This window comes from Leguminivora glycinivorella, chromosome 21, assembly GCF_023078275.1.
Source record: "Leguminivora glycinivorella isolate SPB_JAAS2020 chromosome 21, LegGlyc_1.1, whole genome shotgun sequence".
Lineage (NCBI taxonomy): Eukaryota > Metazoa > Arthropoda > Insecta > Lepidoptera > Tortricidae > Leguminivora > Leguminivora glycinivorella.
The window spans coordinates 14,185,523-14,198,199 of NC_062991.1; the positions used below are offsets into that span (position 1 = coordinate 14,185,523).

Sequence of the window (12,677 nt, forward strand, 5' to 3'; positions counted from 1 at the left end):
AAGGTTCGTGTTGTGGGTACTCAGACAACGGGTCCATATTGGCTCATATAAAATTATTTGTAGTGAAATTATTGTTTGTATTGTTGTTCTCATAATTTTACTTGTCATCATTTTGTTTTATTATTATCAATACTAATACTATCACTGTTCATAATAATAATTTGGCCGAAAATTTTTAATCATAACTTCTATACAAATATTTAATAACATTCATAATTTTGTGTTTAAGAAAATCATTTTATCATAAAGTTATTTAAAAAGTTTGCGGAAGTTCTATGAAAAACTTGTACCATTTATAGAAGCGCGCTTGGAGCTTTTAAAGTGACATGTCGTCACAACTTTTAAAAAAACTTGTATCTTCGTCTGCCAATGAAAAGAAAATTGTAGTAAGTATGTATGGAATGCATATAGACTTACTGCGTTTTAACTTTGAGGAACAGCGTGAGATACGAGATTTTTTAAAAGTAGTGACGATATACAATTTAAAATAAAAAGTCGTTTCTGGTTTGTTCACGATCAACCTAACACGGACTCTGTCTAACATTAGTATAAAATGTATTTATGATGAATGACATTATGAACATAAGTCATTCGAAGTTACGATAGTTATTAACATAAAATTGTTATAAATAATGATCATTATAATGTAAAATTGATGAGAAACATTTTCGGACTACCAATAATCTATGTACCAATTTTATATGAACTTTGGCGCAGCCTCAGACAACGATATATATAATATACAAATACTTTAGTAATGGATACTTTCATGCATGTAAGCGTTACGATTTAATTGCAAACATACAATTAAATTTACACATTGTTGGTTCTATTACTTAATTATATTTAGAAGTGTACCTAATTGATGCCAGTTATTCCAGACTTCATTTTAAAATGTCTTTGACGTCAGCATTCAATAATAGAGCGGGTCAGGTCATATTTATTAATAAGTCTCACGCCTGAAAGGAAATAACTACAGTACGTGTAAATTTAGAAAGTTCAAGTATAAATTTAGAGAGATTCATCCACCTTTTAATGGTCATAAAGGTCCACGTGAAAGTAAAATCTGGGACACGTTTGGGCTTTTGCAGTAATGAGAAATAATATTAATTTCGTTATTCATTAAATTAAGGAATAAAGTTTTTGTAAACTATACAGCAGCTGAAACATTCTAAAGTATAAAGCGTTTTAGTTTCGTCGATGTTGGAGATTTATTTTGAAATAGGAAATGCTGATTCATAGGTTCGTTTTGAGGAGCTAAAAACTTGAGTTTTTTTGGGGAACAGACTATATTTATACTTGTTTTCACATATTCTAAACTAAATATACTATACTTAAGGTGGCGTTTTAAATATGTGTGCACGACTCTGTAAATTAAAAATTAAAGTCCGGGGGTAGAAAAGGAATACTAGTAATTTAGTTACTTACTTATACTAGATATCAATTTCTTTTTTCAGTTACATACTTTAATATAAACATTTTTACTGTCCCGTGTCCGTCATGTAGAAAGGTATTCCCGATGAACTACAGTATGTAGTTCTTCAAAAAAGGAGTGTACAAGTTTCTATTGGGTCGGCAACGCACACGTGACACCCCTCGCCTCGTGACCGCTTTCCATCAGGCGGGCCCTGTTTGCCACCGACGTGGTATAAAAAAAAAAGTGTTTTGCATATCACCGTTTAGGCTGAAATATTATTTTCTAATTCTGGTTTCTCACATATCTTTCCTTCTTTCCAGGCAACCATGAGCGCCCCAGAGCCGGAGCCAGTCCCGGCGGCGCCGGCCGGGACCCCGGCGGACCCCGAGCCGGACGGGCCCCTGATCCCGGTGCCCGTGCCCCGGAAAACCGCCCGCCGGGGCCCTAAAGTCCTGCAGGAGAGGCCGAAACGCGCGCTATTCTGTTTGACCTTGAAGAACCCCATCAGGAAGGTGTGCATCGATATTGTTGAGTGGAAGTATCCTTTTCAATAGTTTAATTTGGTAAGACGACCTCCTTTAACATTATTTTAGCTCTTAGATCCAATGAGGAGGCACACTGACATTTTATCCCGCCTGGCGGCACCTGTGCAAGTGTCTAGGCATGTCACTATCATTCATATGTAAGAGAGAAAAAAAACATATCATCTTCTCGCTCTCACGTATGAAATTCTTTATTTATGCAATGCAAGTGAATGGACTAATAGGGTGGCGCCATCTGTGCGTCCTCATTTAATTTGGGTCAGTTACTAGCTAATTTCGAAGTGTAAATTTAAAAATTCCACAAATACAGCAACAAAACAAGTACAAAACAAGGAGTGTGTACACTCCAGTTGCTAATGAGTCGGCAACGCGCATGTGCAGGCGTCCATAGGTTACGGTGAGTGCTTTCAATCAGGCGGACCGCATGCCTGTTTGCGGACGTGGTATAGAAAAAAGAAAATCAAAGGTACCCTTGTATTGTTATTTCGACTATACATACTAGAAATAAACGAATTTTACGTCAATAGGTTTTCCCCATAGCATAATGCCATATTCAAGCAAAGAACTCACATACCCATAATAATATGTGTACATTTCAGGTAAGTATAATGCTTATTTGTAGCTCATAATTATTCTGTCAATTAAGTATCCAAAATTTCTAATTATTATAGTAAAACGGAAATGCAATTAGGACTATTATCCCAATACGCGTTGGAAACCACAACATTTAAGCCGTTTATCCTTCCCGGCCTGGCCACCCGCGCTAAGTAAACAATCATATTTGCGGCCGAAAACCGCAACAATCGAGCACATGGGCTGAAAATAGCGCATTATGTCATACGGGACGAAAATGATACATGGAATCGAGTTGGTGTTTTTTTTTTATTTTTTTTTTTGTGAAGATCTGTCTGTTTATAAAGGCTCGAGAGACCGAAAGCGTCTGCAAATGGAACTGAGAGAGGTTATGAAACGTAATTAAAGTAGGTAAGGTGCGAACTCGCATGCAATTTTAGATACATTACTTACTAGAGATGCAACGAATAGTTGTTTGGCCGGATACCGGATACCGAATATTCGGCCCAACCATCGGCCGAATATTCGGTATCCGGCCGCCGAATATTCTGACAGCAGAATTTTACCTACAATACCTACAATTTAAGCAGGGAGCGGGCGCGTCGTGCAGGTTTTGACTTGTTTCGTAGTGAACTTCGCGCGGAGACCGTTTTTGTTTAAGTAAATGTTTATTTTTTTAATAATAAAGGGCGATGATTATAAGTATTATAAGCGTAACTGTTTTTTTTACATTCAAATTAAATGTACCCCAAAATCATTCAATAAAAATTGCACATCCGGTATCCGGCCGGATAGTACGTCACTATCCGGTATCCGGCCGAATATTAAAATAAGGGCCGAATAGGCCGGATACCGAATAGTAACCGAATATACGGTGCACTCTATTACTTACTGTTGAGCCTACAAACAACTCAGCGCACCAATCAAATACGTAATGTATTGAAACTCGTAATACTCGTATACGAGTTCTCGTACCGTCTAAATGGGCCTCGCATAAACTCGTATACGATTCTCGCATACGTGTTTTGTTTACACGGAGACATACAAACATCAAAGGCGATTCTCCCGTGCGATATCGTACGCATAGTTTACATGATACGATATTTTTTCTCGTACTTCGATAATCGTACGGTAGAGGCGAGAAACTCGTACCATCTAAATGGGGCTTAATACTCGTAGTGCAGTCACACCTTGGTCAATGGCGATCAAACATACGAAAGGAGCGCGGCGCATACCATGCTTATAATGATAAGACAGGTCGACTTGTCGCGTTCCTGACAGGCGGTAACTGTGAGGTAAACGGTTATACTGTACGATAGTATTCTTTGTTATACTGCGCTTGAGTGGGATAACGAAATATATTTCTACTGAGCTTATATCGACCGGAATTTTAGCCGTAACCATAAAGAGACACAATGTGTCCCTGGTTTGTCAACAAATAATGTGAGCCTGTATTAACCCCATGTTTTGGCGGATTTTGGCCCACAATGCCCCAGAGGTGCAGGTTTTATTAGCGCACGTAATGCCTTCCCGTCGCCAGTAAATTTTGGGGGATGTAATTTTATACGCTCGTGTGTTATTTGTTTAATTTAATATCGCCTTGATAATCGCACGAGACAATTTTGTACACCTGCATAGTGGGCAAAGACGTAAATAAATAGACGTAAATATGTAACTCCGTATAGACGGATAAAGTCTAAGAAAAAACGTACCTCAAAGCCATAGAGAAAAAGGTACGGTGGCCTTTGGGGAACGTTCGGCTAGATGGCGCTAATACTAATATTTGACATTTTAACACAAATCGAGCTAACAATATGGGCCAAATTGTCAAAACTGAGGTTAAAAAGTTTTAAGCTTGTGTCGAGAGATGGCAGTCTATGCACTGTGATTACACATTTTACTTTGACAGTAACTCTCTATAATACTCGATCCTCTTTGATAGTGGGTAAAACATAGAATAGCGCTGACATTTAATAATCAAACGAACTTACCTGTGAAGTTTGATTCCAATTATACGAGTGTATCAATCGAGGATGATATTCTGGTTTACATGCAGCAGTACGAGGAATCGTACCATCTTCGTCACACATTCAGAGTTATAACAACCTAAAAAGGAATCCTTAATAGTGCCGTCTCGCTCATGCCCTTTACCGTGAGAACCCCGGCTGCGCGGCCGCCGCCGGCGCGGGGTTTGCACAACTACCTCATTCTTTAGAGTCTACATTATCGTATTTTGTGCTATACTGAGAATATTTTAGTTTAATTTTCTGGGGTAATGGGCGGGATGGGGAGTTTATATCATCCTCGATTGATACACTCGTATAATTGGAATCAAACTTCACAGGTAAGTTCGTTTGATTATTAATTATACTTCGTGTATCAATCGAGGATGATATTCTGGTTTACATGCAGATGTTTAGAGCATAACATCAGCTCAGAAAATAAACTAAAATGTCGAAAAACCAACTCAATATAATCATATTAATTATAGTATTTAGTAACAATAATTGAAACAAACATTAGTAAATATCGAGATCAATCAGGTAATGTAGGTACATGTAAATGTATACTTTCAACGGTTTACAAAAACTAGTATAAAAATACATTTATCGTTTTCTTAAGTATATAAACACTTAATAAAATAAAAGTAATTTATCTAGTTCTCATCCAAATCGTTCCTAAATAAAGCATTAACAAATTGGTCTTTATCAGTGTGTACTACTTCCCGACAGTAATATTTAAGGAATACATTAGAAGTATCGCTCCAGCCCGCAGCCTTACGAACCACTTCCAGGTTAACTCCGGAGCTGTGCGCGGCCGATGTGGACGCTGCACGCGTACTGTGAGCTCCAAATAATGTTATATCAACACCGCTTTTCTCTAACACATGTTTTACCCAATGTGCTAACGTTTGTGAACCTACAGTTTTGTGAGGCTTTCGGGTACTAATAAAAAGATTTCCTTCCGAATGATTTGACCGTAAAGCCCTAGTTTTATCTATATAATTTCGAAGTGCCAAAGCTGGACAAACACTGGGCCTCTCTAAAATGAAAGGTAATCTGATGAGTGGTTGGTAGGTTCCGGGCCGCGATGTTTTAATAAAATCAGATATTTTAATAACAATTGCATCATTTTGTATTTTAATATTTTGAAGCTTAATTAAACTAATCGTTTGCATTCTTTGAGCAGACGCTATAGCTAAAAGCGCGCAAGTCTTATATGTCAAATCAGCTAGTGCTATGTTATCGTAAGGGTATACATTCGATAAATAATTTAATACAACATTTGTATCCCAAGTTGATTGATATTTAGGATTTGGAGGGTTTAATCTAAATACCCCTTTAAAAAATCGATTAATGTTATCATTTGAAGTCGCATTTGAACCTAATAATATAGACAAAGCGGACCTATGTATATTTAAACTACTGTAACTGGCGCCTTCATTAAGTTTTGTAGTTAGGAACGCTATAATCTTAGTATAATCAGCATTATATAAATCAACATTATTTGTTTTACAAAAATACCACCAACATTTGATAGAACTACTATATTGCTTTAAAGTATTTTTAGCAAAGGAGGCCATCATTACGTCCAAGGATGCTTGTGGGACCCCGCGCTTGATCATAGATTGCCTGATAATTTCGCTGCCACCAGGATAAGGCTCGCATGAAGCGGATGACAGACTCTGAAAGGAGAGTGTAACAAATACATATGAGGGCCGAAAAATATTTTTCAGAAACAACAAGCCTGGACCACAAGGGAAACCATGGCTGTGATGGCCAGTACGGTACTACTACAATACCGACTGCTTTATCTAATTTAATTTTTTCTAACAGTCTGGTAATTAGACTGAATGGAGGGAAGGCGTAAAAGAAAATTCCCTGCCAGTTGAAGGTAAACGCGTCTACTATTTCAGCATAAGGGTCAAGTTTCCATGAAGCGTATCTTTGACATTTGTAATTCTGTGCACTGGCAAATAGGTCAAATGTTGGGTTTCCTAATAATCTACACATTTGAGTGAATACTTCATCTGAAATCTCCCATTCGGTGTCTATGTTAATTCGACGAGATTCCTTATCTGCTATTATATTCTCGCAAGATCGAATGTAGGATGCAAAGACATGAATGTTTAGACTTTCACACAATTGCCATATTTTCCTAGAAATTTCATTTAAATGAGGGTGCTGAACACCGCCCATGCGGTTAATGTAACATATGGCAGTTGTGTTGTCTATTCTCAACAATATATTACAATTTTGTAGACCCGCGGCAAAAATTTTAATACCATAATACGCGGCTAACAGTTCTAACGTGTTAATGTGTAATTTCATTTGTGCATTTGACCAATTGCCACTTGTACTTTGACCTTTGCATGCTACACCCCAGCCGGTGTTAGATGCATCACTGAAGATTTCAAGTAAATAATTATTTTTTCGAATAGGTGAAAATGACGACTCTATGTTATCTTTCCACCATAATAAATCTTGTATTATATTATTTGGTATCGTCATTTGTTTGTTATAATTTTGTGAATCACCAAGAGCTAAAAGTTTTTCTCGTTCAAATAACTTCGTATACATCCAACCATAACTAACAGCTGGGCAGGCAGAGGTTAAAAGTCCTAAAAATTCAGCAAAATATCGAATTGTACATTTATTTTTACACAAAAGTTCTAAGGCTTGAGATTTAATGCGCTGTTTTTTCTCGTCAGGTAAAAAAATAGTCATGTCCGTGGTATTAAAAACAAATCCTAGAAATTTGCAAATCTGTTTTGGTATCAGTTCGCTTTTAGCGAAGTTAATGACAAATCCTAGCGATTCTAAAACGCAACGTAAATTGTTAACGTTTGTTAAGCACTCATTGTAAGATCTCCCTATGCACAAAAAATCGTCTAAATAATTTACTGACAAATGTCCTGACAAGCGTAAGTATCCTAGTACTGGCTTTAATATTTTTGTAAAAACGTAAGGCGCCGAACATAAGCCATTCGGAAGTACATTAAATTCGTACATTTGATTATTCCATTGAAAACGCAACAGTTTTCTGTCATTCTCATCTATAGGTACTAGAAAGTAAGCGTCTGTCAGATCTAAGGTTGCTAAAAAATAATTATGGTCAAGCAATTTAAGTGCAGTTCGATAATCTTCCATTTTGAAGTGTTCAACTTTGACATATGTGTTAAGTTGCTTCAAATTTAATATGAATCGGTGCTTGCCGTTAGGTTTTGATACAGTAAAAATAGGCGAAACGAACTGTCCTTCACATGGTGTACATGGTGATACATAATTCGCATCTAAGAGATCTTAAATACAACCATCAATAATTTCAGCCTGTTTATGACCATGACAAACACTGTTCATCGGTTGTATCATTTGAACCGGTCTGTCTATAAGAGGAATTTTATATCCTTTAATCCAACTCAAAATAGTAGGGTCGTCAGTAATTTCACACCATTTATGATAAAAATACTTTAAGCGACCAGCAATAGGTACCTGGAGATCCTCTGCTAACGCCTGCCCGTGCGCTGGTAGTGCTGGTGCCGCGTGTAGCTGCTGTAGCGGCGACCCCTCGGCGCCGGCGCTGGCGGCGGGCGGCGCTCCTGCTGGCGGTACGGCCGGTGGGGCGCGGGCGCGTGGGTCGGCCGCGGCTCGGTCGCTGCAGGTATGCGCGGCGGCGCCCCCCTCGAGTTTAAAGCTCCCCGCTGAAACTGTGTTGCAGGCGGCCTGTATGCAGGGCGTAATGGTGTAAACTTCATGTCTGAACCAGTTTTGTTTATTGCCTTAGATGACTTGATATGATCACTCAGGTCGTTGCCAAAGAGATATTCGTCGCATCGAGTGTCCTTGAGAGCATCCCTCACATTTTTGTTTAAAATATTTAATATCGCATAACGGCGCGACAGGGATTTTCTATGATGAATGTCACATATTAATCTTCCAGCATCGCCTAAAGCTTTTATTATGTCTTGGGGCATATTATTGTTTGGTAAAAGGGCCCAATTGAGAACTTGTCCTATGGCAGCAAGACTTGTAGAAATCTGATTTTGTTTACTTTGACTGTATAAATCTTTCTTGAGGTTTATTTCAGAAAGAGCTGCTTTAATTTCGGGATTAAGTTTAGGGGCAGTAATATTTGGGCAATTTTTTGGCGGCAAATAATTTTTTGCAAGCTCCAATTGGACCTCTTTAGGCAAACCATTAGAATATATATGTGCCCATCTTGAGGCAATATCCTTATGCAAATCAGCACCGTATTTTTTTTCCGTAGTAGGGTCGTCGCCTAGCAATTGAAGTATTTCCGGATCTAGCGACGGTACATACTCATCTGTAAGAGCCTCGTCTGTATTTATCTTCGATATACAGTTAATATTAGGAGTTTGGTTATACATCACATTAGACGGCGCACTAGGCGCAGTTGGAACGTCATCTTGCATAGGCGGCGCACTCGTCACGGGCGGCGCAGAACACTCAGCGAGCGCACTTAGGGCGCACGGCTCGGACTGTGGCGGTACGGTCGGCGCAGACAATGCACCGGGCGGCGCCGCTTGCGCGAGGGGCGCGGGCGCGGGCGCGGCGTGCGCTGACGGTACGCGCTCCGCGAACGATGCGGGCTGCGCGCTCGAAGGCGATGGCGGCGGCGGGTAGGGGGCGGCGTAATCTATCTCATTGTGGGTAGGCTGAGAATGAACACCCACTTCGTCCAAATCTATGATTTCATCTCCTAAAAAAAAAATTATTTGGTAATAATGTAGATATTTGCCTCGTCACTGTTTAAAGTGGGGCCCAAACAAGAAACACGATTTACGTGGAGTCTCAACACATTTAGTGGAGAAAATAGGTATAAATGAATATGATTGTTAACCGCCTCGATACTGTAAACCGCCTCGACACATTTAGTGGAGGGATAAGGTATATGCTTGTAAACTGCCTCGACACATTTAGTGGAGGAATATGGGTATACCTATGTATGTTTGAAAAACTGCCTCGACACGTTTAGTGGAGGAAATAGTTGTATACTGTTAACTGTCTCAACACATTTAGTGGAGATTATAGTCTATGTTCGTTCCCCTCACTATTAAAGTGGGGTTTAAATACTCATCACGATTTACGTGGAGTGGAGAACAAAGACACGTTGTATTTTAATTACCTTGAATATCCATATTGTCCATTTCATAATAACGTCGATGCTCGTAGTCACTCTCAGACGATGTAGAAAATGAACGGCGCCGACGCCTTAATTTTGCTTCTAACTTTTTAACCTTTCGGAGTATGTTAGAATAATCTTCATCCCTTGAGCGTTTCCTTTTTCCCATTGTGTATCTTGAAAAATCACTGAACACTTGGCACTACTTAATTTATTTTCATGAAAAAATTTAAGTGTGACTTAGATGGCACAAAATCACGTAATGTAGACTCTAAAGAATGAGGTAGTTGTGCAAACCCCGCGCCGGCGGCGGCCGCGCAGCCGGGGTTCTCACGGTAAAGGGCATGAGCGAGACGGCACTATTAAGGATTCCTTTTTAGGTTGTTATAACTCTGAATGTGTGACGAAGATGGTACGATTCCTCGTACTGCTGCATGTAAACCAGAATATCATCCTCGATTGATACACGAAGTATAATAGTCTATTTACCACCTTTTCTGTAACCTATGTTTAACAAAATAATGTTGCTTATGTCCATGGGCGGCGATGACTGCTTCCCATCAGGCGGCTCGTCTGCTCGTTTGCTGCCTATTTCATAAAAAAAATAAAGAATTGATTGATTGATTGTGTATTGTCATTCTGAAAAAGCTACGTAGTTATGAGACTAAAAATGCATTTTTTACAGTTATGTGGTGTTGTGTTCCTGTCGGTGAGTAAGGCTGCCAGAGCTCAACGGGGGTGCGGTGTGCTGATGACGGGAGGACTTACGGAACTAACTTGTTCCGTTTATTGTCCTTTGAGTCGTCGGCAACCCGAACCCTCCTTAGAACTTGTACACTCCTTTTTGCTGTGTACTTAACACAGCAAAAGGGAATGTACAAGTTTCTAATGGGGTGGCAACGCGCATGTGACACTGTTTGAGTTGCAGGCGTCCATAGGTTACGGTGACCGCTTTACATCAGGCGGGCCGTATACTTGTTTGCCACCGACGTAGTATAAAAAAAATAAATAAAAAAAAAGTTATTATAATTAAAGTTAATGTTTATAAGATAAACTTTTACTGTACTTATTATTAATCTTACATTAAGGATTAACTTTAAAAATCTAATATTATATCAATAAAAAGTTGATATCTCAAAGTCCAGTTAAACTATTATACATACATACATACAATCACGCCTGTGTCCCATGAAGGGGTAGGCAGAGCACATGAAACTACTCAGGTTTCAGTGCCACTCTTGGCAAATAAGGGGTTGAAAGAAAACGAAACTGTGACATTGCAGTGACAGGTTGCCAGCCTGTCGCCTACGCCACAATTTAACCCATATCCCACAGTCGCCTTCTACGACACCCACGGGAAGAAAGGGGGTGGTGAAATTCTTAATCCGTCACCACACTGTTATACTTAATTAGTTTTAATTTTACAGACATATCGTAAAAAAACTACGTGTTACACAGTGTGAATACAGTGTGAATACAGTGTGAATCCAAAGTTACTTGCTATTTATTTATACGATAGGAGGCAAACGAGCAGACAGGTCGCCTGATGGTAAGCGATCACTGCCGCTCATGAACAACTGAAACACTCTGTGTTGGAGGCGCGTTGCCGGCCTTTAAGATAGGTGTACGCACGTTCCTTCAAGGATTGAAAGTCGTATCGGTCCGGAAATACTGCAGACGATAGTTAATTCCACAGTTTAGCCACAGTATAAGAAAGAGTACTATTGTACAGTATGGCCACTCTCGCTCCCCGCTGAAAGTGCCTCTAGGTTACCTCACAGTTACCGCCTGTCAAAAACGCGAACAGTCGACGTGTCATATTTCACTCATACAAGCATGGTACGCGATCACCTACACGAGCTTAGAATGTGTGCTAGGAACGCGCCTCTTTCATATTATATTTGACTGCCAGTGTCCGAGGTGTGGTTTAGCTGTGTGAGGCAGGAAGATCACGATGTATAAAATAAACCATACATATCAATTTTCAAGAAATCAAAAATAAATCAGTTAAAAACGTGGCCATCAATCTGATTTATTGAGCGAACAAGATAATCCACTACTTTTATGTGGTTGTAAATTTAAAATCTACCAACGTTACATTGAACAAAAATAAATAGTCGAGAAGAAAATTACATTCAGAATTAGAACGAGAAACTTGGTACCTATCATTAAATGGGCCATTTGTTTCAAAGTTGTCCACCCCACTTTTTTTTTTGGATTTGGATTTTTTTTTGTGCTTTCCACTTGGAATCGCGTGCTTTTTCAATCCTAATGGGAGAAAAAAGAGTCCCAAGGGTTTTTTCCCATTCCGTTACCATTTTTAGGGTTCCGTAGTCAACTAGGAACCCTTATAGTTTCGCCATGTCTATCTGTCCATCCGTCCGTCCGTCCGCGGATAATCTCAGTGACCGTTAGCACTAGAAAGCTGAAATTTGGTACCAATATGTATATCAATCACGCCAACAAAGTGCAAAAATAAAAAATGGAAAAAAATGTTTTATTAGGGTACCCCCCCTACACGTAAAGTGGGAAGTGATTTTTTTTTTCATTGCAATCCTAACGTGTGATATATTGTTGGATAGGTATTTAAAAATGAATAAGGGTTTACTAAAATCGTTTTTTGATAATATTCATATTTTCGGAAATAATCGCTCCTAAAGGAAAAAAAAGTGTGTTCCCCCCCCTCTAACTTTTGAACCATATGTTTAAAAATATGAAAAAAATCACAAAAGTAGAACTTTATAAAGACTTTCTAGGAAAATTGTTTTGAACTTGATAGATTCAGTAGTTTTTGAGAAAAATACGGAAAACTACGGAACCCTACACTGAGCGTAGCCCGACACGCTCTTGGCCGGTTTTTTCATACATTTTGTATGTACATTTGTGCCATTCGGCTACGCACCCATATGACTATACGCGCCATGTTGCGGAATTTCATTAGAACTATTTTCTTCATATAATATTGTCTTCGGTTACCGCGATAGTTACTCATGAAATAAAAC

The 12,677-nt window shown here is 39.0% G+C and overlaps 2 protein-coding genes across 2 annotated transcripts; both read right to left on the reverse strand.

Annotated features, from left to right (window-relative positions):
• Window positions 1–5,049: 5,049 nt before the first annotated feature.
• LOC125237355 lies at window positions 5,050–8,154 on the reverse strand. The gene is made up of 2 exons (XM_048144355.1): window positions 8,025–8,154; window positions 5,050–6,217 (listed from the first exon to the last, which is right to left on the reverse strand). Exon 2 carries the CDS (start codon window positions 6,155–6,157, stop codon window positions 5,189–5,191), a length of 969 nt encoding a protein of 322 aa, XP_048000312.1. The 5' UTR covers window positions 6,158–6,217; window positions 8,025–8,154; the 3' UTR covers window positions 5,050–5,188.
• Window positions 7,382–9,835, reverse strand: LOC125237333 (proline-rich protein 36-like). The gene is made up of 4 exons (XM_048144326.1): window positions 9,679–9,835; window positions 8,853–9,252; window positions 8,025–8,289; window positions 7,382–7,405 (listed from the first exon to the last, which is right to left on the reverse strand). The coding sequence occupies exons 1-4, from the start codon at window positions 9,698–9,700 to the stop codon at window positions 7,382–7,384; spliced, it is 711 nt and encodes a 236-aa protein (XP_048000283.1). The 5' UTR covers window positions 9,701–9,835.
• Between the last annotated feature and the right edge of the window lie 2,842 nt (window positions 9,836–12,677).

Coding starts and splice junctions, on each gene's coding strand:
- LOC125237355 (XM_048144355.1), bottom strand. CDS start 6,157: ATGATCAAGCGCGGGGTCCCACAAGCATCCTTGGACGTAATGATGGCC.
- LOC125237333 (XM_048144326.1), bottom strand. CDS start 9,700: ATGGACAATATGGATATTCAAG. Junction 8,290..8,852: donor GACGAGGCTCTTACAGATGA/GTATGTACCGTC, acceptor AAACTGGTTCAG/ACATGAAGTTTACACCATTA. Junction 7,406..8,024: donor CGTTAGCAGAGGATCTCCAG/GTACCTATTGCT, acceptor TTTTGTGCATAG/GGAGATCTTACAATGAGTGC.